Source organism: Aulonocara stuartgranti (genome assembly GCF_965226115.1).
Source record: "Aulonocara stuartgranti genome assembly, chromosome: 20".
Classification (NCBI taxonomy): Eukaryota; Metazoa; Chordata; class Actinopteri; order Cichliformes; family Cichlidae; genus Aulonocara; species Aulonocara stuartgranti.
Window position 1 is genome coordinate 20,705,799 of NC_138956.1, and position 26,089 is coordinate 20,731,887.

Consider the following 26,089-nt stretch of genomic DNA (forward strand, 5'->3'; position numbering starts at 1 on the left):
TTGGCGGTTGCGCTTCCACAATGCTCTGAAAACACCAGCAGGTGGTGGTAGTGGTAGAGGTAAAGGCTTCAAAGGTCTGCGTATGGCAAGGTTACGCCAAACTACACCAGTGAAAAATCATCACTGGCCTACTTTTATATCCCTTTATTACATCACATTGGACATAAAATAACTTTAGGGAAATGTGATATATCTCATCTCATCTGCCCTGACTCCAGCTTTCACCTAAGTGGATAGGGTAAATGTATCTCACACTAGAGGCTCTTATAGGGGTCATGATCGTGCTGTGAAGCTTATGTGTGATCTCACGTCCAGGTTCAAATTTTTTTTAAATTGGTCATGGCAGTTTTTCTGACACTAAAGGTTTTACTGTAGGCTGCCATAAACCTTGCCTCACACATCAGCCATTTAAACAACCCCAGAAAAGTTATTTCTAGGACAAAAATACTACTCCTTAAACTATTTTTGTTCATTTTCAGCAGTACACTGCCTATAATTCTGACTGAATTTTCCAAATTTTTTGATACAGATCAAATTGTATTTTTTCTGCATCAGAATTAACAGAACCGTTGATTTGATTTTACAGCGGGGACTGAGAAACCCTCCTAAACTCTCCTAAACCAGGGTCACTCCATATATTAGACCTCCACCTGCACTTCCAAGTCCTGCCGAGGGATGACGCTAGAATCAAAAAGACAAAAATCATAATTGGGGGGTCTCCAGCTCTGCCTGTGTCACATGGAAGCACAGTAGCTGAGTCGAGGGGATGCGAGCAGAGATGGAGGGGGCTTGAGGAACTGTGGAGGAAAAACCTGGCCCTTGGAGATAATAGTGGAGATACAGCCGCGGCAGCAGAAAGGCAGGTTAACACTTCCCAGCCTCCCTTCTGGCTGGGGAGCAGAGGAGCACGGACAGGGCGCACGAGGGGGTCAGCGGGCGCTCGAAGGATGCCACATGCAATATGGTGCATTCCTGTTTTGTGAAGCCCAGGAAAGCCAAGTTATCGCCTTTGATTGATTATGCTCGCGGGGAGCGGCCGGTCCGAGGGGAAGCAGACACTGAAGGAAGCGACCGGGGTTGACGCTGCGCCTCCCAAAATCTCTGAGCTGAGTGAGTACAGGGATGCTATAGCGCAATGCTCTGTGCCCGTGGCTGTGTGACAGGCTGGAGGGAGGAGGGAGAGAGTGAACGGAGGGGGTCATTGATATGTGACTATACATTCAGCTCGATAAGCTGCACACGTACTCAACATCCTTAATTCATCCAGGGTCTGTAGCCTGTGCAGCTTTTCTTGTTTTTCTTTGTGCCCGACCTGCCGTTTCTTCATTTCCCCTGGTCATACATTTAACACAGAGACACGTGTGCACCCACCTCAGCGTTACTGCGCTGTCTTGCGTGATTTAAACCCCGAAATTAAGGGATTCATCAGAGAACTTAGTAGTGATTTGACGAGAGAGGGGCACAGGAAACCTCCGATCACGCGTTTTTCTCTGACTGTAAAGCGTAAAAGATCATTAACGTTAGACCTGCCCTTAACATTTGCAGCCCCCCCCCCGTCTCCCTCCCTTCTAGCACTCATAAATTGGGGAGCAGGGGGTTGGGGTGGTTGTGGTGGTGGGGACAGGCTTTGTCGTGTAAGTTACCACCTGACCTCAGGGACACAACATCCTTTACCATCCTCACTTTGATCTGGAATTAATCGGAAACGCTTTGATGATTAGAGGAGAAGAAAAGGGAGGGGAAAATGAGCTACAGGCTTAATGAAACTACGATAAAAGCACACTGCATCAGCCTGACATTTTTCATTTTCTATAACCGCCTATAGCATCTACCTGCACGGGCATCTTTTCCTTTCTTTTTTTTTTTTTTAACCCCCTCCTCCACCTCTCCTCCCACCCTAAATAATCCCCGTTCACACCCTGCATGGTTTTCGGTCTCAGGCGGCTTCATTTGAGTCGTGGTCTGTAACCTGTTGTCACCAGCATCACTGCAGTTTGCCAGAGCCGGAGGCGCGGCGAGCCGGGCAGCCAGCAGCCGAACCGTCACCCAGTGTGTGATTGATGCCTGCTGAGTGGGTGCCATCATGAGCCACATACATACAACCTCCCCTGAGACACGCACGCACGCAAGCCCTTCGTGGAGGGCTATCATTGAGTGTGAACACACCATTTCTCCAGCATCTCACTTCGGATAGGATGGCAATCATATGATCTCAAGAAATTATATTTATTCTGATTTGATTTAGATAGGAAAGTGTCACATGGTGTCAGAGGCAGGGGTAGCCACGGATAAAGACGGAGCCTCTTCCACACGGGCTTCAGCGTTCTTCCTCACAGGGGCATGGTTAGTCGTTGTTGCAAGCAAACATTTGACCTAATTCACATTCTCACACAATAGCAGACTCCCCTCCCTCCCTCTCTCTCTCTCTCACACACACTGCTGTTATTTGTGTCACACAGAGGGTGAGGTTTTTTTTTTTTTTTTGCTCCACATGAACTCCCAGGTGGTTTATCAAAACCTGAGCAGATTGGTGGAGAGGCCACTGTTGGCTGGCTGGGCTTGTTTGAAAGGAGCTCCAGGATTATTAATAATGAACAAACATGTGAATGCAGTGCATGTGCATGTGTGACACCGGAGCGGAAAGGCTGATTATGTTTCCAAGATGGTTTGTGTTTTTTTAAAAGGAAACCTTCCTCAAAGCGGGCAGAGCAGTGGAGCCGCCGAGGGAAAAGCACACAATTTAAACTGTAAGATTAAAAATATAATTTATTATGTTTAAATAGTTAAAAATATAAAATGAATTAAAACAACCTTGGCCAAGGGAAGACACAATAAAAATCAATAACACAACATTAAAAGTCCAGTGGAATCCACCACGGCCTAAAAGTCACAGAAAACTAAGGTCCAGCGTAGTATTAAAAGAGGGAAACCCAGCGGAGTCCTCGCCTTCCTCCCCGCATTCCACGTCCTGGTGCACTGAAGAAAGGGAGGGAGCGGCAGTCACTATTCCTTTGGCAGTTTACTTTATAAAAAGGATAAGTCAAAGACTTACCCGGGTGGGCAGAGCTCTCAACTCCGCCCGCCGCTTCCTTAAACTGGAATCGGTACCGCTGTCTCACTGCTTCTGTTCTCCCGCAGTGCACAAGCTGGCTCTTGTCGTTATTGCCACTTGACTGCCGCTACGCGTCCCTAGTCACTGGTAATCTCTTTTCCTCTCCAGTCGCTGGTCATCTGCTTCATCTGATCATCTCTACTCTCTGATCGTCTGTGTCTTTCCTCTGTCTGTCTCGCATTCTTCGTGTTGCATCCTCCGTTGAACACCGGCTCCAACCCTTTATGTGTCATTGAGCACTCTGTAAATTACCTTTCCTTTCCTCTTCAGGTGTGTCCAATTAGTCAAAACGGGGAAAAGGGCGGAGTCTCTCCAGGACAATTTGACGATAACTAAAACATGCAAACTAAATAAAACACTGCACAAAATATAACCAATACATGCAATATAAAAAATAATAAGTACACTTCACATTAAAATACAGCACAGCAAAACAACATCCGTCCTTCCCTGGATGACACATGTTCCTAGAAAATTAAAGGCCTACTAGTATGACTTGCTTCTAGCGTTAAATGTATTCCTGAAGATGCATTTCTGTGGGTTTTACACCATAATTCTGTATTTTATCCCCATGGGCTTGTTTTATGCCACACATAGAGAAAATGAGCATGTTATTTTTTGAAATCATGTACATGTTAAAAAAAAGGGTGAAATTTTATGGTTACAGAGTATGAGTCCACATCAGTCCTGTAAACCATCCCTCTTCTTCTGCAGCCATTCCAATCAGGTCCAAGTCAACAGGTGACCTGCAGCTATCGACCGCTTTTCTGATTCACGCTGTGGTCCGTAAAACATCGGAGATCAGTGCAAAATCTCCTGTTTTCTCAAATATTTTTGCGTCATCTGATAAACACTCTAAATTTTTGCCAACCAGTTTATCATAAGGTGGAAATTACAGGAATGCAATAAAAACACAGCAAAATATTTCACTATTTTTATTAAAACATGCCATCAGTTTGACTCACCAGAGTCACCGCTTCATGACTCCTCATAGTGGTGCTTATCAAATGAATGAAGGTGAAGCTGAAGTCAGCTTGTGGTGAAAAGAAGAAACTGTTTTAGATATACTGTTACATAATGAGGTCAGTGCATTTCTAATCCCTGTGAGATGAAAGTTCAAACGGTTCTACACACTGTTTCAAACAGTTTTTTTCTACTCTTGACTCTGGATGATGTCACTGAGAGCAGATATTCCTGATAGGGTAATCACAGGCACAGATCTGGCTGTGAGAACAGAAGCTCCATCCACATGCTGTTTAAACTTTCTGCATATGAGGGGCAGCCAATCAGAAGACAGTTACCTGAAAGAGGGAGCTAAAACAGCTTGTTTCAGATACATGATGAGTTGAGCCCCAGAGGAAGAGAAACAGGGTTTGTTTTGAAAGGGGAACCATGCAAAGTTTGCCAATTAGACTCCAAGAATAAAAATATGGAAATGAAAATGAGCATAATGAGTCAGCTTTAAGTAATATGTGGAGTTTAGCTTTTTTTTAAGCAAAAAATACAATATATTCTTCTTTATTTACACAGTAATTGTAATGCATCACAGATGAATAGCTTGCATGTGTTGTAGAATTGCTGTATTGTGATGCCATCATTATTGTGGTGAATGTATGATATTGCATTGTAGTAATATCGCACTGTCACTTTTACTCTTTCCTTAGACCAAACATAACAAATCCTCTCTGTGAAAATTCAACTCTTAGTCAGTCATCAAATCAGTTTTCTGTGAGTCAGTTAACTGAATAATCGCTGCATTCCCACAGTCAATGCGTTATGACCATGTGATCAATTCATGTTTTAAAAATATTTTGAACAAAACAGGCTATTTATTGACATCAACGAAACGGTGTCAGATATTTTTAACTGTTTTTTGTCTTTATCGACTGACTGCTGCGGCGCTTGCAGCCTTTTCTCCCCTGATGCGTGCAGAGATGAAGATATACAAAATATGAAGACAAAACTGGATCCAAAACCTTACGCTCTAGCCTTGGGAGCTTTTAACCACATCAATAGCGTTTTGTTACTCCCAAAAGTCAAAATCGCGCTCCCATGTGATATTTTGAATCATCAAAGAACCACATTTGTCAAAACCAATACTGATCAATGATGTTCCAGTTTCCTGGTCACATACGGTCTCATCTCATTTGTGATAAACAGTCAGGGCAACACCTGGCAAATCCACACCTGCAGGTATTGAAGGATAGAGCCCGTGGTTTGTAATGAGCACACTAAGCATCACAGACAGGAGGGAGGGTGGGCTTTGTGTAGCATAAAGGCAGCCAGTGGATGGCCATTTCTTGCTCTGAGCACTACGTTCAATTGGTTGGCTCATACGAAGCAGCTCTAGGGCCAGAGATTACACTGCAGTGCTGAGGCGTCACTCTGGCTCAACATCGCAGGCGAAGGCAAGGGGATAGAGAGAAAGAAGAATGGCCAGAGAGGTGTGGACACACTCACTGACACAGAGGAGCAAGAGGGAAGGAAGGAAGGCTGGGAAACCTTGTTAGGAAATGTGACAGCCTCTTTTCATCATCTGCTTTCAGTGTTTTCAAAAACACCTGCCACAAGACTCCCACACATGTCTTCCTCCCTCCTCTCTCTCCTTTCTATTCCTCCACACCTACATCTTTTCCCTTTCTTTTCTCTAATTATCTTCTCCCGCTCCATATCCACTCCTCTGCTCTGTTGTCAAATCTGCACACATATAATTACTCTATGAATTAACTGGTCATTGCCTCCTAGGTGACTATGGTTCTTTAAATCCAACATGATGTTTCAGACTACTTACTCTGGAAGTTGTTCAGCTAAGGCGTAGCACCGGTACATGATTAAGAGGCATTAAAAGCAGGTCACAGCCAGAATAGTTTTGTCAGATGTGCTTTGAAACCAGATTCCTGAGACACACTCAGAGAATTTAAAAATTGCATTTTACCCACTGTGGGAAAATGTGACATGGATCTTACTAATAACAATCACTGAAGAAAACAAAGCTCGTTAGTGTAGCGCTCTGGTTAGATCACACTGAACTTGCAATAGAAAAATTAACCAGAGCGCATAAAAACCGATCAACACGACCGTGTAGGAAGTTTTGTGCAAATTAGATTTGATGGTGGGAACAGTTGAGTTCATCTCTGGATTTCTACTGGAACAAATGCAAACTAGCAAAAGTCTGCAAAACTCCTACAATACCATAGAGACATTCAAAAATGCCATATGTTTGTACTTTATGTGATTAACTGAGTTAAACAATATGTTCTGAGCAACCGATTGGAGGAAAGACTAAGAAAGCAGGAACTAAAATAAATGTTAAAAGCCCCTTTCTGACATTATGTCTGCCTTTAAAACTTGGGTCACTTTTATTTAAATGTTCTTCATAGCTTCAAATGTACATTCCCCCAACATGGAGACACATGCTCATGCTTTGTTAAGGGCTGTGGGAGAGATGAAGGTACATCAGATAACATGAAATGTGAGAGATTAGACTTGTTTTCTTGTTAACTTGGGATAAATGTTAGCATGAGCCACGGGAATCAATAATAGTCATTGTAATCAAATATTGTGGGTTTACTGCAGCGACCATTGATATAAAAGCGAGAAGAATCCCACCATTCTCTGAGTTGTGCAAAGTTTCTCAGGCAACTTTAGAAACATTTGACTGTTTTTTGTTTTAAACTCAACACTTCACGCAGCTTTTTTTCATGTGGCTAATACTCAGTCAACATTTCCTTCACAGTACAACTCCACTGGAGAACAACAAAGACTTTTATTGTGAAGAGGCCACAGCAGAGTTTTTTTTAATTGAAAATAAATATCTGATAGAGACAGCCATCAAATTTGGTAAGATTTTCATAATATTCCCAAAGTATACATTTTACTGGTGATTCCCTCAATTTTTTATTCATTATTGAGTAAAACAGATCAATATTGGCTGAAACCTGGTTTATGTTTAAAGTTTTTAGTTTCCACTTATTACAGTATATAGCTGCACTCAATGGATGTATTGCCATAAAATTTGGTAGTGGTAATTATAATTCCCGTAAGGCAAATTTTGTCTGGTGATTCTCCTGTAGGGCCATCAGAAGGTCAAAGTTTTCATCATCAAGTGAAATCTACCAACATTTAACAAAAGATTTGACAAACCATTTCAGGTTCTCATTTAGGGTTTTAAACAAAATCTTCATCCCCAGTCAGAATGAATTGGAATAACTGTTTGTTTATAGGGATCTATCCATCCGTGTTCTTTCATTTATCCAATTCAGGATCACAGGGAGCTGGAGCCTAGCCCAGGTGCCATGAGGCAAGAGGCACACCGTGGACAGGTTGCCAGTCAGAGAGACATGCAACCATTCACACTCACATTCACACCTTTGGGCAATTTAGTCTCACCAATTAACCTAGCCCCACTAGATGCAAATCTTTTGGCTGTGGGAGTAATCTGGAGTACCCAAGAAGACACAGGGAGAACATACAAACTCCGCACAGAAAGGCCTTAGCCAGATGGTGAATTCAAACACAGCACTTTCTTGCTGGGAGGCAAGAGCAACCTTCCCACAGGGAGACACAGGAGACCAAAATTCAGAACTTTTAACTGGTTATATACAGGTGTTTAGTTAGAGAGCGGAAACAAATCTATCAAGATAGGCAAATGCTCAAAAAAAGCATAAATTACAAATAAAACAAACAAAAACATTCATAAGTCGCCAAAACAGGGGACAGTAAGAAATGGCATGAAATCCTGAATGGTGATAACAAATCGGGCAATCAGTCAACTTGGAGGAGTAATGTAGGAGTTGTGGCATGAAAAGGCGGGTAAAGAAAGGAGTAACTGATGTTCATAACAAACATAGATTTCAAAACAAAACAGGAAGTGACTAAACAGTAACTCGACGTCATGAGAACTGTTATTATTAATTAGCTGCCTGCCTCCACTATCCTGGACTGAAGATGATGATGGTAGTCCTCCTTCTGTTCTGAGATCTGTCGTAAGCTGGACTGGCCTCTAAAAGCTGAACCTGTGGCAGGTGGATAACTGGTTCTGGTTCATGCACAGTGATCCTAACAAGGAACAAGGACTGTAGTCTAAGACTTGATGAGCTGGATGAGAGACTAATTAGTAATTTATTTGTTACCAGGTACTTGGTACATAAAATATTTGTGGACAGAATCACCAGAAATACAGTTCAAATCTATGACTGTCCCAAAGAAAAATGAACCCCAAACTGTATTCAACCAAATCACAAGGTGACAGTGAATGTGCACAGGTACAAGGAAGAATGAAGAAGAGTATAACAGCAATTCACACTTGATCTGAATCCTTATTTGGCCTCACACTCAGAATGCAGTGCGAGGGCTGAATTACCGGAGCCGCTTCAGGCTGATGTGTTTGTTTCTGAAAAGCCCAGTGGTAATGTGGTAGTTCCTCCTAAAAACAGCCCGAAGGTGTTCAAGGCTTTAGTTAACCTTCAGAGAGGATACATGTTGCTCACAAGACTCCAGACAAATTGGTAAAGTAATTCAGTCTGTGGTGATTAAATCTTGAATAGAAGGAAATTGTCTGCGTGGAATCCAAAACTAAATTACGTTGTTTAAAGAGGATGCCCATACGCAAACCTTACAAAGAGTCTGTCTAAAAGGACACAGTCCAATAGATTGTGTTGCTTAAAAAGAAATCCGTAGCTTTAAACTGAATAAACAGATAAGAATCAGATACATGCAACTTCAGTATGTTTCCTGCAGTCTGCAGCGTTTTTGCTGATAGACAAGTGACAAACACGCATTAACACACATGAAAAGATGTTGTCATAGTAGACAGATGGCATAATTTGACAGAGATTAGGCTTGTTTGTTTGGTCTTTTTGTTATAGCTCCGTGTTTTTTATTGTTTACTTGAAACATATTATGCTGCCAAATGTGAAAATTGTCTGCCAAGCACCAAGCAGCAGAGAGGAAGAGGGAGAGATGTGTGTGTCTGCTCGCTCCGCTTTCACACTTGTCTCCTTCGGTGTTTCAGGTCACTCTGCATGCTGGCATGTTCGGCTTTACTGTGACTCATTGTACCTCCTCAATATGGAAGTTTGTTCATGGCAGAACAAGCAAAACAGGGAAATTTACATTAACCATTTAAAACAACCTGAAAAATAGCACGGTGTCTCACAAAACTGCTCAGATTTTTTTTTTTTAGTTAGAACAGTGTATTCAGTGACAGGGGGGCCTATTATGTTTGTTTCAAACTTTATGTTTGCATTCTTGGACTTTTCTAGAGTAGTTTTGTATAATTCATGGTTCTAAAGAGTTTATCTTATTCTGGGTCTTCTTGCAGTCTGTCAGTTCATAGACTTTCTTAAAAAAAAGGCTTCCTTCTCCTTCCTTTTATAACATCCTTCTAATTGGCTGGCCCTCACAATTTAAAGATTAAAACAGCAAGTGTGTGCACATTTAGTGCTAACAGCCATAAGTGTTTGGGCTGAGATGGCCATGTTAAGGATATCTGCTCTGTTTTTTTTCCATCATGCAGAGTCAAGAGCAGAAAACAAGTGTTTGAAATTGAGTGTTCAGAGAAGTGTGTAGCCTGAGATTTGCCGACTCAAGTACTGCAATCTTTTTGAAAATCTGGCTATACATCCTTTTTCTGCTGTGTATCCAAGTCTGGGTGACCAGAGCAGCAGTCTAAAGCTGAGATACCCAGACCTCCCTCTCCCCAGCTACCTGCTCCAGCTCTTCAAGAAGAGAACACTTATTCATTCCCAAGCCAGCCAAGACACATAATCTCTCCAACGTGACCTGGGTCTTCCCCGGGGTTTCCTCCCAGTTGGACAGTGGAGGCACCCAGTAGGCATCCCAATCAGATGATCGAACTACCTCAACTTTCTCCTTTGGTGCAGTAAAGGAGAGACTCTCTCTGCCAGAAGTCCTCCCACATTGCCAAATACTCTTCATCTTACCCTTTTGGCTGAGCCCCGATACCCTTTGATGGAAGCTCACTTTTGCCGCTCATATCCACCATCTTGTTCTTACAATCACTACTCACAGATCTTGGGCAATGACTGAAAGGTAGCAGCTGAAGGCAGGAGCTTGTTGTTCTGTTCCTTGGCTGCTCAAATTGGTTTAGGGACAACTTTGGTTGAGTTTTATATGTACTCACTGCTGAAAAGGGAAAAAAAACGTAAAAAAAATTGTAGGTCCCGTTTAAATGTATTGTTGGATCGATGCGGTAATGTTTAGACATAGATGCTATGCTGCCGAGCAGGTATGCTGTTGATGTCTATGTAGGTGTGACACAAAGCTCGGTAATCCCCCAAACAAGGTAAAGCAGCAGCACATGCCTGAGGCGTAATGTCTGTTCACTTCAGTGCTTCATCCTGGATGGGAATTCACTCTCTCTTCAAACTGCTGCTCTCCTTCTGCACCGTGAATATAATATTTTGGCTCCGCTGCTTTGTTAACGTACTTAATGTTTCGTAAAGGTTAGATCACTTTGTAATTAAGCACCGCTCTGTGCCTTCTCCCTGCAGATCCCAGTGAGACCGTGGCACTTCCCGGCGTGCATGAGTGTAAGGGTGTGAGTGTGAGTGTGTGTGAGAGCAAGTGAGCGCCAGCGCTCCCACATGGCCTCCATGCAGGACGGGCTGAACTTCACGGCTCCTCCCTACGGCAAGGTCCTGCTGCTGGGTGCTATCGCTGCTGCCTCAGCCTTTGTAGTTACGATCCTTATTGTGGTGCTCTGCGTGGGCTGCCAGAGGTGAGCGCTATGCACGCATGAATGACCGTACACACATGTTCAGAATCAGGATGTTCATTTTTAAGATCTGTATATTGGTTGCTCTTGGCCTTTTTGAATGATATTGGTATATTGGTGGATGAGTTTAGATTTATGGATGCCAGTTACTCATATTTGTCAGTTATCGCAGCTAAAGATTGTGTGATACGAGCAGAAAGACTTTAAAACAAGTCAGATATTGCTTTAGAAAGATTACTTTATTTTGCTAGAATCAAAGAAGAATTAAACAACAAAAACAAAATATAAAGACTAAAAACAAATTGGTATTGGCAGCATCTTTAGACCAAATTATGATTCCCTGCGAGTCACAATCAATGAATCCCTATTTCAAACCTTTTAAATAAGCTTCAGCAGAAGTGCCAGTAAAATAAAGTAGAAGCTCTATTCCACTGGCAAAATCCAAGCTGGAACTACTTTTACCTACTTGAGTGGTTTAATCCTGTGGTTTCAAGCATAAGTATTAGGCCCCCTGCAAAGGGTCAAAAGGCAGAAGTGAGGGTTCATAACACGATTAATAACAAAAAAAAAAAGGTTTTAAACTTTGAATTTCTTCTAATCTTTATTTTTGATGCAAAACTGATTTGAAGAGGAAAAAAGCAAAAAGGTTGACATGCCCGGTTTAAAGTTTAACAACTTGCTGTTTAAAAAAATGCATATTAATCTGAAATCTGGTTAAATGTGGTCGAAGGGCTCTTGTAATCTAGTAGAGAACATCAAACCTGCACTACAGTGCTCGAGTGCTCAGTAATCCTCCACCACTGGTATGCACATGTGCAAATGTACTTTGAATGTCTCTCTCACATATGCACAGTCATAGGATGACTCAGCCGCACACAAACAAGGCTCACACACACACACAGTGTTGAATCGTGTATGACAGAGTGGTTGTGTTTGTCACAGGAAGGGGAAGACACACAATGTCCCCGGCGAGGGTGGAAAACACCGCCTCATGGACATGGTAGGTATCAGACAACATGCTCCTCAGTGTTTTGTTTGTATTGCAGCAGAGGTAGCTGAATAAACTCAATCCAGCAGGGCGCACTATCATTCAGAGGGCACCTCTTCAGTCTTAATTAGTGTTTAACTGGCCCCTCTGTTTGTCTGTTTGTGTGCGTTTGTGTTGTCAGGGTATACTCAGGCAGTCGAAGCTGCGGTCCATCAGTAAATCAGACACTGAGATGAACAAGATGAACTGCAATGGCAAAAGTGAGTGCATCTTTTACGTACTAATCCTGACCTGGGCTTTTTATATGGTACGCCGCTGGTGTCAGACGAAAACCTTGCATCGCCATGATATCAGCTCTTTAGGAGCCGACCAGCTGCATGACAAAGCACTTTTGATATTATGCAGGGGGGTTTGGAGGGAATTTTCAGAGGGATGGGGTATTTCATTTTTTCCTTAGACACATTAGAAGCTTGTAATTGTTTTGTTAATTTAAATCCGTGTCAGTCACCAAAGCTGGAGATACACTAGAGCGAGAACAAATTTGTGCATGAAATGGTAAAACAGAAAATAATTTGAAAAATGTAACAGCCAATTAACAGCATAACAAGTAGAAGTACTATAAATAAAATGTAACCACTATCTGTTCTGTTTTGGCTTGTTTAACTTTATAGTTATTATTTATACATTTATACAAATATCCAGTTTTGTAATCATGTATTGGTAAAGAAGACCTTGGAAAACTGCTGGACACAAGTCTGGGTCAACTCCAAAAGTCAGTCAGATTTTAAGAAATCTTCAAAAGCGAAACACTTGAAAGGACTTTAATGGATTTTTTTTATACATATATTTATCTGTTTACTCATTTTGTCCTCATTTTCAGCCTCCAGGTCACAGTCTGACTCAAACAGTCATCTGAGACTGAAAATTCCCTCCCTCCTGAGACTTGTTTGTGATATTGTTTTGAGGTCATCACGATGACATCTCCAGATTTTTTCTTATTTCAATCTGAAATGTATTTGTGAAGCTATGATGTGAAAATGTCCAATTTTGCCCTATCTGGTAAAGAATCCTCCCAAACTTCCTGGATGAAGAGCTGGATCTGGATTGACTTCAAAAGTTAATCATCTCTGGTAAAATTTCATGCACATCCATCCGTAACCTTTAGAGTAATCCTGCTAACGAACCAACAAAGTAAAAATTAAAAGAAAAGAAAGAAAGGAAAAAAAAGAATTAAACCAATCACATAACTTCCTTGGCGGTGATAAAAAAATTAATGTAAATATTGCAAATAAGTGCAACATTTTTTCTCCACATCCGTACTATCCGATCTGGCCCTAAATCCACAAATCTTCTTTTCTGAAAAGATTTGAGGACATATTTGCGGAGAAATTTACCCTGAAACAGAATTCACATTACATTTACAACTCAGCCTTATTCCACTAGACGGTTCAGTCTTGATTTATGAACGTGCATCTCTCTCTCGCTCTCAAAGACACAAATCACAGTGCCAAGATAAATCCTGGAGCTACATCGCTGACAGTCAACAGGGGAACTGTGTTTGTGGGCACTGTGACAGTAGCCTCAGAGAGTTTGAAGAAATATAAGCATATGTCCTGCTTCATACTTGTCCTGCTTCCACTGCAGTGGAATGAAGCCCATTTGGATGCATATTCTCAAACATCTATGTCAGTTCCCAGTTTACTGTCAGCTTCAGATTTCCTCTTACCAGTGAGAGATTTATTCATGTTCACAAATGTTTGCTGAACCTTCCGGTAAAAGAGGAGCATAGTTTGTGAGTTCTGCTCCCTAGGGGGGTATCGGCTGCACGGATGGTAGAACAGCAGGCTGTATGTGCCTTGCAGAGGCATCTAAAAAGAAAAGGCTAGCCAGCACGGACCTTCTGCTGCTGCCCAGCCGCCGGTCTAACTCTGACCTTCGTTCTCAAGGCAGGCAGCTTCCCCAGATCCCCTCTGGGACTGGAGAGGACGGCGAGCACACTTACTCTGAAGTGGGCCGGCGCTCCTCCACTTCACGTACTGATGATGCCCTCTACGCCATGGTAGGCAGGGCCGGGCAGACAGACACTCCGGCCCCTCCGGCCGTCCCTGCCAACACCCCGGCGCCCCCAGACCCAGACGGCGATGTGGAAGGAGGGCTCCCCGAACCTGAGGCCCAGGTCATGACACCCCCTCACCCTCCGGAGACGGCCGAGTACGCCTGCGTCAGGAAGCTGAGGAAAGCAGATAAGGCGCCTCAAAAGAGGGACAGCGGGACGGATATGGGAGAACCACCGGCACCGCCTCCAAGACATGCCCCGCCTTCACATCCAGCTCCTCCTCCACCACACCCTCACAGCACCAAGTTGCCCCGTAGAAACGTCGAGGCCTTCAATGTCCCGTCCTTCCCAAAGGTTGGTAGGGTTAAATGTTTTGCATGCTGAAAACCTAATCTTTATGATCTGATAGGAAGAGTTTGACATTTTAGATTTGAAGTTACCGTGTTTGGATCAGAAGTTGGAGTAATCAGCTGGTTAGTAAGATGCATTTGTAGACTGTATGAAGCCAAGTTGCAACAAACCTCAAAAAAAGATTGATGCAGCAGAAATGGGTAGCTATAACAAATAAGTCATAGAGAATAATTACAAGTATACTTTCCATGAAGGAGGAAATTTGCTAGATTGACCTAACCCATATTTTTTTGTAACTATGCTGTGTAAAAATGGGCATTTTAACATTAAACTCTAAGCTTATTGACTCACTTTTGAATTCGGCTTTAAATGACCAAAAGAGGAACTGCAGTTTTTTGGCATTTCTACGCTGAGATTGCCTTTATTTAGACTTTAGACTTTATTTCATTCCCATTAAACTTCCTCCAGAGGTAAAAGAGAAAATATACAACAAACAAAACATAGGGTTATATAATACATATCATCAATAATCATCGTTAACAAAAAAGAAAAAAGAAAACTGTCAACAAATCACCCACATCCAAATACAGATACAATTTCTTTACTAATTTTTGCAAGTTTAGGCAGTAAACTATCCTAAGTATTAAACAACTATTCCAAACCTTTGGTCTCAACCTAAAATACACAGGCAGATATTTTTGACTGCATTCAAATAATGACACTCATCTCCAAGTTTTTCCAAGCTACAAAGGTCACACAAATGTTTAATATGTTCAACTCCGTAAAATCTGCCCATATCTACTGGGAAACCACTAACATGCTAAATAACACCGACTAGAATGATCTAAACTACACAAATAACTTTCCAGTTGGAGCTCTCGCTTAAATATTCTCTAATTTCTACAAAGACTATTATTAAACATTTCAGAATTGTTTGTCTCACAATATCAGATATCCTCATCTCAATTACTGCTTTTATATACCTGTCGTTCACCACTCAGGTATGTTCCCATATATAAGAAAGGCTTGCTTTAACGCCAATCTTCACCACAACTTAAAAACACCTTTATTATATTGATTTTTCAAAAAACTAAACATGAGAAATGATCATAAATAATGATTAATAATAATTTGCTTTAATAAACCTTCAGTTGTTTTTAAAGTCAAACCGAACTCCACTTATGAGAAAATAAATCAGCTGAACAGTTTCAAAAAGCACATTGCTTCTTCCTGCAGGTCAGGATAAAAACCAAGCCATAAAGTTTAAGTAACTTTGTAGACTTCCATGATAAAAATGTGGTGAAGTATAGATCAACACCATTTCTAAAGCTTCGAGTGCCCCCAGGAGTACAGTGGATTCAATAATTTTGAGAAGGAGGAAGTTTTTGCCACTAAAATCAGCCAGAACGAATGGGATCAGCTGTCCAAATCCAGGTGTACAAAGCCTTCAGAGACTAACCTAAGACGATTCAATGCTCTAAAGGATGCCAGAGGGGCTTTAAAAAGCATTGAACTGAGGGTCAGAACACTTTTATAAATAAGCTTTCAATTTTTGATCTCAATAAGTTTGCAACAAAAATCCAAAGATCTATTTTCACTTTATAATTTTTCCCTTTCAAATGGAATCTACAACACAATAATAATGGATTGCATTTATACAGCGCTTTTCGAGACCCTCAAAGCGCTCTACAATTCCACTATTCATTCACTCTCACATTCACACACTGGTGGAGGCGAGCTACAGTTGTAGCCTCAGCTGCCCTGGGGCAGACTGACAGAAGCGAGGCTGCCATATCGCGCCATCGGCCCCTCTGGCCAACACCAGTTGGGTGGTAGGTGAAGTGTCTTGCCCAAGGACACAACGACCAAGACAGACAGAGCTGGGGATTGAACCGGCAACCTTCCGGTTACAAGATGAGCTTCCCAACCCCTAATAAGATGCGCAAACAGCTTTTGAGTACTTTCTGAGGTTATTACACATTCAAGTTTAGAAAAATAAAACTTTCTCAGGCACATTATAAAAATACTAACACCTGAACAGCTGGTGTTTGCACCTGGAACTAGAGAACTGATTTGAAAAAGAGCAATTTACAACAGAAGGAAAGAAATAGAAATAAAACCATTCTTTTTCTCCTGCTGTTCAGTTTTATCAGTTTTAAGTGGGAATTTATCAAATTAGATCAAACAAATTAATTAGTGAGCCCTGATAATAGGATATTGTTACTTGTGGACAGAGCTAAGCTTCAGATTTCCGTTAGAGACATGAAAGCAGCAGAAATCTTATCATCTAACTCTTAGCATGAAAATAAGCACGGGTTGTTTCCCCAGATGTTAAACTATTCTTTTAAAACTTGTCACAGGTGTGATTTATACTTGATGCTGACTCCACATGACTTTTAGACGTGGTTTTTATACAACACTCAAGTGATCATTTTAATGAAAAGAGGGAGAGATACTTTAAAAATTCAATTTAATCAAGATAATTCTTAAAAATAACTTCTCAGGTACAGTGTAGTAAAATTTGCGCCCTTCTGATTTCTTATTTTTTCATGTTTTATATTATATAAATATATATTAGACAAATTCTAATATTAGTCAAAGATAATCCAAGTAAATAAAAGAAGCAGTTTTTAAACGATGATTTCATTCTTTAAGGGAATAAAGTCATCCAAACCTATCTGACCCTGTGTGAAAAAGTAATTGCCTCCTAAACCAAATAGCTTGTGCCACACGGCAACGAGAACTGCAAGTTTTTTTAGGGGCATTCAGAGGTGGACTCAATGATGTGGTTTGGATCATTATCCTGCTGCATAGCCCAAGTGTGCTTGAACTTCTGGGCATGAACTGATAACCAGTGGTAATACACGAGCGGTAAAGGAACACAGACTTTCCAAAAAGTTCAGCTTTTGTCTCATCAATCCACAGAATATGTCCCCAATAGTCTTATGGGTCATCAAGGTGTTTTTGGCAAATGTGGGACGAGCATTTGTGTTCTTTTCACTCATCTGTGTTTATTTTTCTCCTTCGAACTCGCTCATGATGCCATTTTAGCCCAGTCTCTTTCTAATTGTTGAAACATGAACCCTGACCTTAACTGAAGCAAGCGGGGCCTGCCGCTCTTTAGATGTTGTTCTGGGTTCTTTTCCGACCTGGATGAATCATTGATGCGCTCTTGGTGTAATTTTGGTAGTCCAGCCACTTCTGGGAAGGTTTCATCACTGTTCCAAGTTTTCTCCATTTGTAGATAATGGCTCTCACTGTGGTTCACTGCGGTCTCAAAGCCTTAGAAATGGCTTTATAATGCTCTCCAGACTGATGGATGTCCATGACTTTGTGTCTCAGTAGTTCTTGATTTTCTTTAGACTGTGGCACGGTGTTGTTTTTCTAAATATTTTTAATCATTTTATCCAAAAGGATCTGTTTGAGTAATTTCTCGATTCAACAGGTCTGGCAATAATCAGGCCTTAGCGTGGCTAGTGAAATTATACTTAGCTTGCCAAAACATGCAGTTAATTACCTTTTCTCATATGATAGCATTGTCACATTTTGCAGCTGGGTGGCAAAACTTAGCAGCACTTTGCTGAGATGCACACAAGAAATGAGAGGACAAAGATATGCCTCTCTACAAATCATCACGATACTTAGGAAAACATGTAATATTTATCATTTAAGCAATAAATGCAAAGTGATTCCTAAATAAATAAAACCCAAAGTAATGTTGATGCCTGACAGCTACATATTTCTGTGCAATAAGCCACAGAAACACAGCATCACCTTAAGTGGTCGGTTTTATGAACTGAAGGAAGTTAAGGAGGATGTCTAGAGGGAGAGAAAAAATTATCTGCTGAGTTTTTAGTGTCTTGTGCAGATCAGCCTTGGATTTTTTTCCACTCCTTACACTGGAGCTTGGTGCAGTATCTCAGGTCATCCACTTTCTAAAACAAGCAGTTTTAGTCCCTCCTCCTTTAACCCCCTTTCTTCTGATTGGCTATTGCTCTAAACCAGAAGGTTAGGCCAAGATGTGGGTGGGGTTTCTGTGCTCACAGCCAAAGCTGTGTGCCTGAGATGTCCACATTAGTGATATCTAATCTCTGACACTGAACAGAGCCATGAGAAAAAAAATCAACTGTCTGAAACTGATCGCTTAGAGCAGTGTGAAGCCATGTATGAGCAACTGCTATTGTACATATAGACATGACAGAAGCCAAGTAAACGGATAACAAGTTTCCATAGAACATGGGGCCATCAGTTTCTGTTTGGACAGAAATGTCAGAAATGTCACTGTGATCATTATTTCATTCTGTTATTCTCTGTCAGCAGCAGTACGACGCATTAATATGCAGTTTGTGGTGCTGTGATCAGGATCTGCAGAGTATTTCTTTCACAGTTCCTGTTGATACTGCAGAGGATCTGCTCGGTTGTAATTGTGCCAGTGTTGCAGTTTCCAGAGCACTTGGCTACATCATGCATGGTGCTGTGATATGTTAGAATTTCTTTGAAGTCTAGGCGCTGAGCGGTGTTTATTTGTCGAAGAGTTTTTGGTGATAGTGGGGTATTTCTGCTCTCAGCAGTGTCACCTCCTCCATATGTTCGCAGCAGCAGGAGTGTAGGCAGACTGTCTGCTATTACTGTGGCTGTAAGGCTTTGTGCACCCCTCCAGGTAACAGTGGGAAACCATTTGCTGCCCCGCGTGAGGTCAGGGGGGTCGCTCTATCTGCTGTGACCTGAGTTCAACAGCACGCACAGTTCACAGGCTTACATGTGTAAGCAGTTTGCTCACAGGCCTGTTCACTGCTGATTTTCCCGTGGATGACGCAAGGTGTTGAAATTGAGTCATCCAGAATATAAGCAGGCTCCACCTTCCAGGGAAAATCTATTCACCCCTGTATGAAATCCATCCAGTATGTTTTTATGTGCCGCAGGATTCTTAAGAGGGGTTAATTTGCCATGCATCCGCCCTGTTGCGTCTGTTTAGTAAAATCCGCTTTTTAAATTCATGAATGCTCATTTCTTTCAGTGCAGATTCACGCATGACCATGTGACCAGCTCTGCCCCAAATGTGATTTATTGTTCTGTTGACAGGAAGTGATGTTTATGGGCAACGGAGAGCAGTACATCTGGAAGCCTCCAGAGGATGATGACATGCTCATGCTCCAAAATAAAGCCCTGGGCCCGCTGAGTGCTCACACAGTGGAGAATATACAGCCGTCTGCTGCTGCGGTAAGCTGGGGGTTTCTATTTTTTCCGTCTATGGATCATCCCATTTAGAGCTCCCCATTCCCTCTTAAATGAATGCTTAACAAGATGTTTCACGCACATTATTTAATTGATTTAATCATTTAAAAACTGGGTTTTCCTTAGAAGTTAGGGAGGATGATCTCCTCCTATATGGGTTACTAGGTCTGGCCTTGGAAAAAAAGAGTTGTCAAACCTCGCATTTAATGACCTACAGTGGGGCAAAAAAGTATTTAGTCATGCACCGATTGTGCAAGTTCCCCCACTTAAAATGATGACAGAGGTCAGTAATTTGCACCAGAGGTACACTTCAACTGTGAGAGACAGAATGTGAAAAAAAAAATCCATGAATCCACATGGTAGGATTTGTAAAGAATTTATTGGTAAATCAGGGTGGAAAATAAGTATTTGGTCACCTCAAACAAGGAAAATCTCTGGCTCTCACAGACCTGTAACGTCTTCTGTAAGAAGCTTTTCTGTCCCCCACTTGTTACCTGTATGAATGGCACCTGTTTGAACTCATCATCTGTATAAAAGACACCTGTCCACAGCCTCAAACAGTCAGACTCCAAACTCCGCCATGGCCAAGACCAAAGAGCTTTCGAAGGACACCAGGAAAAGTATTGTAGACCTGCACCAGACTGGGAAGAGTGAATCTACAATAGGCAAGCAGCTTGGTGTGAAAAAATCAACTGTGGGAGCAATCATCAGAAAATGGAAGACATACAAGACCACTGATAATCTCCCTCCATCTGGGGCTCCACGCAAGATCTCATCCCGTGGGGTCAAAATGATCATGAGAACGGTGAGCAAAGATCCCAGAACCACACGGGGGGACCTGGTGAATGACCTGCAGAGAGCTGGGACCAAAGTAACAAAGGTCACCATCAGTAACACACTACAACGGCAGGGAATCAAATCCCGCAGTGCCAGACGTGTTCCGCTGCTGAAGCCAGTGCATGTCCAGGCCCGTCTGAAGTTTGCCAGAGAGCACATGGATGATACAGCAGAGGATTGGGAGAATGTCATGTGGTCAGATGAAACCAAAGTAGAACTTTTTGGTATAAACTCAACTCGTCGTGTTTGGAGGACGAAGAATACTGAGTTGCATCCCAAGAACACCATACCTACTGTGAAGCATGGGGGTGGAAACATCATGCTATGGGGCTGTTTTTCTGCCAAGGGGACAGGACGACTGATCCGTGTTAAGGACAGAATGAATGGGGCCATGTATCGTGAGATTTTGAGCCAAAACCTCCCTCCATCAGTGAGAACTTTGAAGATGAAACGAGGCTGGGTCTTCCAGCATGACAATGATCCAAAACACACCGCCCGGGCAACAAAGGAGTGGCTCCGTAAGAAGCATTTGAAAGTCCTGGAGTGGCCTAGCCAGTCTCCAGACCTCAACCCCATAGAAAATCTGTGGCGGGAGTTGAAAGTCCGTGTTGCTCGGCGACAGCCCCAAAACATCACTGTTCTCGAGAAGATCTGCATGGAGGAATGGGCCAAAATACCAGCTACTGTGTGTGCAAACCTGGTAAAGACCTATAGTAAACGTTTGACCTCTGTTATTGCCAACAAAGGTTATGTTACAAAGTATTGAGTTGTATGTTTGTTATTGACCAAATACTTATTTTCCACCCTGATTTACGAATAAATTCTTTACAAATCCTACCATGTGGATTCATGGATTGTTTTTTCACATTCTGTCTCTCACAGTTGAAGTGTATCTCTGGTGCAAATTACTGACCTCTGTCATCATTTTAAGTGGGGGAACTTGCACAATCGGTGGCTGACTAAATACTTTTTTGCCCCACTGTATACTGAGGTTTCAAAACTCATCATTAAGGGTATAGGGGAGGTTGTCTTTATGGGGTAAAGAGGTAAAGGAGCCATGGCTTTCTTACCAAGGGTTACGAGAGACTACCTCATATCTGCAGGACCCAGGAGACACATAACTGAGCATAAATGACAGGAAGCAGCTTGCCTGGATCTGTGTGCATCCTGACTCCCCCAGTGTACAGATAAGAAACTTAATTGATTAGTCTGTTGGAAAATAAAACTGTGTATGCTGCTGTATGACCAGGACTACTTCTTGTCTGGGAGCAGTGATTTTTTAAAACCCAAAACTCTTACTTTTTTCTTTGGGTTTCTGTAAGGTTTAATAAATGATGTAAAAGAAAATTGGTGAGCTTTAGACGTACTAATTCCCTACCTGTAGTGGCTCTAGCATATGGGCTGTTTTTCCTTTATCCATTACTAAACATTGTCCTGTTGAAACACCCAATTCTGTCCAAGTTTCCACCATGTAGCTGTTAATTTGAGGTGATACTGGACCGGCAGTAAAATAACCCAAGAGCATGATGCTATCACCACCATGCTTGACAGCTGGTACAGTGTTCTTAGGTTTGAAAGCCTCACCTGAACTGCTCCAAACATACATCTTGTCACTGTGGCCAAACAGCTCCATCTTTGTCTGACTGTAAAATATTTCTCCAGAAGGCATTTGGTTTGGCCATGAGGGCAACTTCAAATTTCAGTGGAGCCTTAAGGTGTCAGATTTGTTGCAGTGGCTTTTTACTTGGTCAGCACCCTCTTAGTCCATGATGATGTAAAACTCATTTCACTGTGGACAGTGATGCTGGTGTTCCAGAAATTTCCACTTCATGGCAGGCTTGAGCCTTGATGGTTCCTGAATATCCTTACCAATTTCCTCTCATCTGAGAGTGACAGCTTGGCTCTTGAAGGTCTTGAAAAAGTGGTTACACATCTTAATAATGTGTATTTATCACAATATTTTGAAATGATGATGTTGGATTTCGCAGTTTTTTATAAGTGGCTCCAAGAGACCTTCTCAAGTTGTGAAAATCTACAGTTCTCCTTCTTGGAGCTTCACTGAATTCCTTGGACTTCCTCACTGTTCCAAATATTAATCCAACAAGTGCTCTCAAACAAATCCTGCTGGCAAAGAGTGCTGTAGTCACTCGTGATCACTAATGACAAGTTATTAGGCCTTGGCCCTATCAAGACAATGTAGAAGTGCTAACAAAGAATTTCAGTTATCAAAACTAAAAAACTAATGTGTTTGACAGGCTCTACCACTCAGAAAAGCACATTACTTATTGTGGGGCGATCATGGCTCAAGAGTTGGGAGTTCGCCTTGTAATCGGAAGGTTGCTGGTTCGAGCCCTGGCTTGGACAGTCTCGGTCGTTGTGTCCTTGGGCGAGACACTTCACCTGTTGCCTACTGGTGGTGTGTGCGTGAATGGGTGGATGACTGGTTGTAAAACGCTTTGGGGTCCTTAGGGACTAGTAAAGCGCTATACAAATACAGACCATTTATCAGATGACTGCAGATTAAAAGCTTCCAAAGGTCAACAATATGTGTGAGAAGTACAAATGCAGGGACTCAAATTGGTAAAGGTGAAGTCTTGCAGAGATTATAAGGTTTTGGGTGCTTCTTGCTGGCTTTATTCTTCAGCTCTGGAGGTTTACGCAGCTTGCCTAACACAACTTTTAGCTATAGTGTGAATAAAATGGCAGGTTGAGTGGGTTATTTAAAGTCCTTTTTACAGAAGATAATCTCTGAACTTGTTTGATTGCAGGTGGCCGAGATGTACTCTAAGGTGTGTAAACCAGGAAAGAAGAAGAGAGCTGTGCCGGGGTCTCCCCCAGCCAACCCCGGCTTCCGGACCTTGGGTCGAGGTGACCGGGACCGAGACCGGGATGGGGGGTTTAGTGTAGTGGTCAAACCCCAGACGTGGGCACCTCAAGAGGGCAAAGCAGTTGGCGGGCCCCTTGACGACCACTGCTACGAGTCCATTGGGACAGAGGAGTGTGATCTGGCCTATGAGAACATGGAAGGCGGAGGCGCCTGGAAGCGAGAGAGACCCCCTAACATGTGTGCCACCCTGCGGCCAAGGAGGAAGAAAGCCCAGCAGCCCTTGCAGCAGCAGCAGCCCCCTCCACCGCCACCAACGCAGCAGACACCCAAGTTACAGCACCTGCCTGCCAAAGCCCTTCTGCTGCCGGGGGAGAACCTGTACGAGAGCATCGGCGACCTGAAGCAGGGCTCTGCCACCTCCAGCACCACCACCATCTTCACCTTCAACGATGGCATGGAGATGTACGTAACAGGGCTCTGAGGCAGCGGCTGCACTGTGACCCCCTATCCTTCCAACACAAGGAGCTGAGCTAATGCCACAAGGAGTGACGGCTGAGCCCCTGTCATGCTCACCCACACATACTGTTTACATTCAAGTCATAACGTCAAGCCTTTCACGGGCTCCAGAGGCCTTGAGGTAGTAAAGTTGCTCTGTTATGACCTGGGCTGAATAAAAAGTCCAATTTATTATCCTTATAAGGAATCCAAAGGTAGTGAAAAATAAATGAGCACAAAACCATTGCAGAGCAATCTGTAGGTAACAGTAGCACTTCTATTTTACTGATACATATGTGCAAAGCACAATAAAGTAAAAAGCCTAAATTCTTCCTCAATTCTAACGGGTAAAAAAAGTCGCATATAGTAGGACTCCTATTTGGGGGAAAAAGGCAAAGCATTGTGTGAAATATTTTGGTAGCACTCAGTCTGTTGTGAACAGACCTTCCCTGTAGTTGGTCAAGACGTGATTCAGGACGGAATTTAAAGGATATAAATGAACGAATTACTAATCAAAATACTTGAAAGCTCAGGGACCAAGAGAAACAATTATGAGAGTATTATAAATTAAATAAAAAATTTGCACATATTTTGCATTCCTCCTAAAAGCTTTGACTAATTTCGACCGTTTTCACATTTTAAAAAGCCGACCAGATTCTTCCCCTCCGTCATGTTGTTTCATTATACATGGACTGAACACTGTCTCCACTGCCGTCTGTAAATGAAGTGTTTTACTTTGTTGATCCTGTTTCTGCACTTTGCCTGCTACAAGTTGCATGCTAAAAAAAAAAAAACATGAAAAAAAATTAAGCACTGTCATGTGGTACCTCTATATGAATGTTTTTTTTTTTCTATTGTCGTTGGTTGTTTATTTTTTGTTAGTGTGTTGCTTTATTTCTCTGTAGAGCTCAAAGCCAGATAGATTAAGGATGTCTTTGGCTCAGTGGGACTCTGTGCAGCAGAGGGGAGGATTATTTTTCTCTCCTGTACCTGAAAGAGACACAGTACAGATGTAACAAGACTGAGGAGAACTGCTCGAGTCCTAAAGGTGGAGACAGTCCACTCAACCCCACCCCACACATACGCACACAGAAACACATACACACAATCCTCCCGTCTGTTCAGTCCTCACTCATATCTGTGGACTGTTCATCTACATAGTACCCTCCTCGTGGTCATACGAGTCTGCTTTGGTTTCATCATAGTGCAGTATGGAAAGCTCCACTAGAACTGATGTGTATTAGCAAAACGTCATGTCTCATCATCACCCCATCGACGAACTCTCTCTCTCTCTCTCTCTCTCTCCGTTATCAGTGTTAAAAATATTGCAGAAATGTGAAGCAAATGGTTGGCTAAGCAGCATCACCCCGAGGACACCGCACAGAAATTGCATACAAAGCCTGGACAGTAATGACAAATTCATTTGACCAAATATCCCCAGCAAACAATGTGATTATACTGTATGTTGATGCAATGTGTATGTACATGACAAAAGAGAAAGAATAATAAATATATCATCAGTGTCAAGAAATCTATCTTTTTCTATTATGTTCAGTTGTGTTTTTGGAATGACTTTATCTTGTGACACAAACTGCAAAAACAGCTGCAATGTAAATTTCAGTGTATTCTGTTTGTTGTTTTTTCGAAGCCGTGGAGCTACGGTGTGGTCTTGGAAAGCCCTGCTAAGTTAAATGTGGCAGCTAATGTTGTGTGTTTGCTATTCAGACTACAGGGTCTTGTACTCAAAAGCGTGTAATTAAGTGCTAAGTGCAAAAGATTGTAATGTTTTATATCAAGATTACTATTCATGAAATGTCAGTCAAGTTTATACTTTTGTAATAAAGTGGCACTTTAAAAAAAAAATGCTTTATCTCATAGTCTCGGTTATTAAAACGGACAGAAAGCAGAATTTGCCAAGCACTGCTGATGATGATGGATTTCTCTAACAGTTGCCATCTTGTGATCTTAAAAGCTGCCTGTAGATTCAAGTATTTAGGCCTAGGAAGGAAAGAAGAAATATCTCTAGAAATGCATCCCAATAATTGTAATGGCCCTTTAGGGAAATGATTTATAAACACATAATGTTTTCCCACTGATTTAAATCTAAAGCTGTGCATTTTGTCCTTTGCTTCTTCTGTGCACAACCTTGCAGACCTCATTGAGGAGCATGTATGTGCATGTGTGTGAGTAGCATTCCCATCAGTGTGCATGTCTGTGCGCACGTGCACATGTGCCAGAGTAGCGGGGTCTGCGTCTGAGTGGCTGTGAAGTGTTGGGGAGGGAGGGGGAGGGAAAAAAAAATAGGTCACCCCTTAAAACAAAAAGCTTGCAGTCAACAGCGCAACCGTCTGCTGAATTTTCATTGGTGGGCTTGTCTCCATGGTAACAGGTTAACCTTGAGGCAGTAGTCACATGGCTGAGCGAGTCTTCTGCTGTCTTGGAGAATACAG

The 26,089-nt window shown here is 42.2% G+C and overlaps 1 protein-coding gene across 3 annotated transcripts; it reads left to right on the plus strand.

The window, feature by feature from the left end:
* The first annotated feature begins 23 nt into the window (after positions 1-23).
* On the plus strand, positions 24-25,506 carry LOC309696822 (uncharacterized protein). Of its 3 annotated transcripts, none has more exons than XM_082518258.1 (7): positions 24-1,110; positions 10,627-10,853; positions 11,793-11,850; positions 12,020-12,053; positions 13,701-14,248; positions 19,328-19,465; positions 23,086-25,506. In XM_082518258.1, the coding sequence occupies exons 2-7, from the start codon at positions 10,720-10,722 to the stop codon at positions 23,623-23,625; spliced, it is 1,452 nt and encodes a 483-aa protein (XP_082374384.1). In that variant the 5' UTR covers positions 24-1,110; positions 10,627-10,719; the 3' UTR covers positions 23,626-25,506. The 3 variants fall into 3 exon arrangements, with proteins under 3 accessions (XP_082374384.1, XP_082374382.1, XP_082374383.1); XM_082518256.1 differs by having other exon boundaries at positions 26-1,110; positions 12,020-12,098; positions 13,785-14,248; XM_082518257.1 differs by having other exon boundaries at positions 27-1,110; positions 12,020-12,098; positions 13,902-14,248.
* The last annotated feature ends 583 nt before the right edge of the window (positions 25,507-26,089 follow it).

Excerpts from the sequence above, each read along its gene's own strand:
- LOC309696822 (XM_082518258.1), top strand. The coding sequence starts at position 10,720 with ATGGCCTCCATGCAGGACGGGCTGAACTTCACGGCTCCTCCCTACGGC. Across the intron at positions 10,854-11,792 it reads CTCTGCGTGGGCTGCCAGAG|GAAGGGGAAGACACACAATG; the intron begins GTGAGCGCTATG and ends TGTTTGTCACAG. Across the intron at positions 12,054-13,700 it reads GTCGAAGCTGCGGTCCATCA|AGGCATCTAAAAAGAAAAGG; the intron begins GTAAATCAGACA and ends TGTGCCTTGCAG.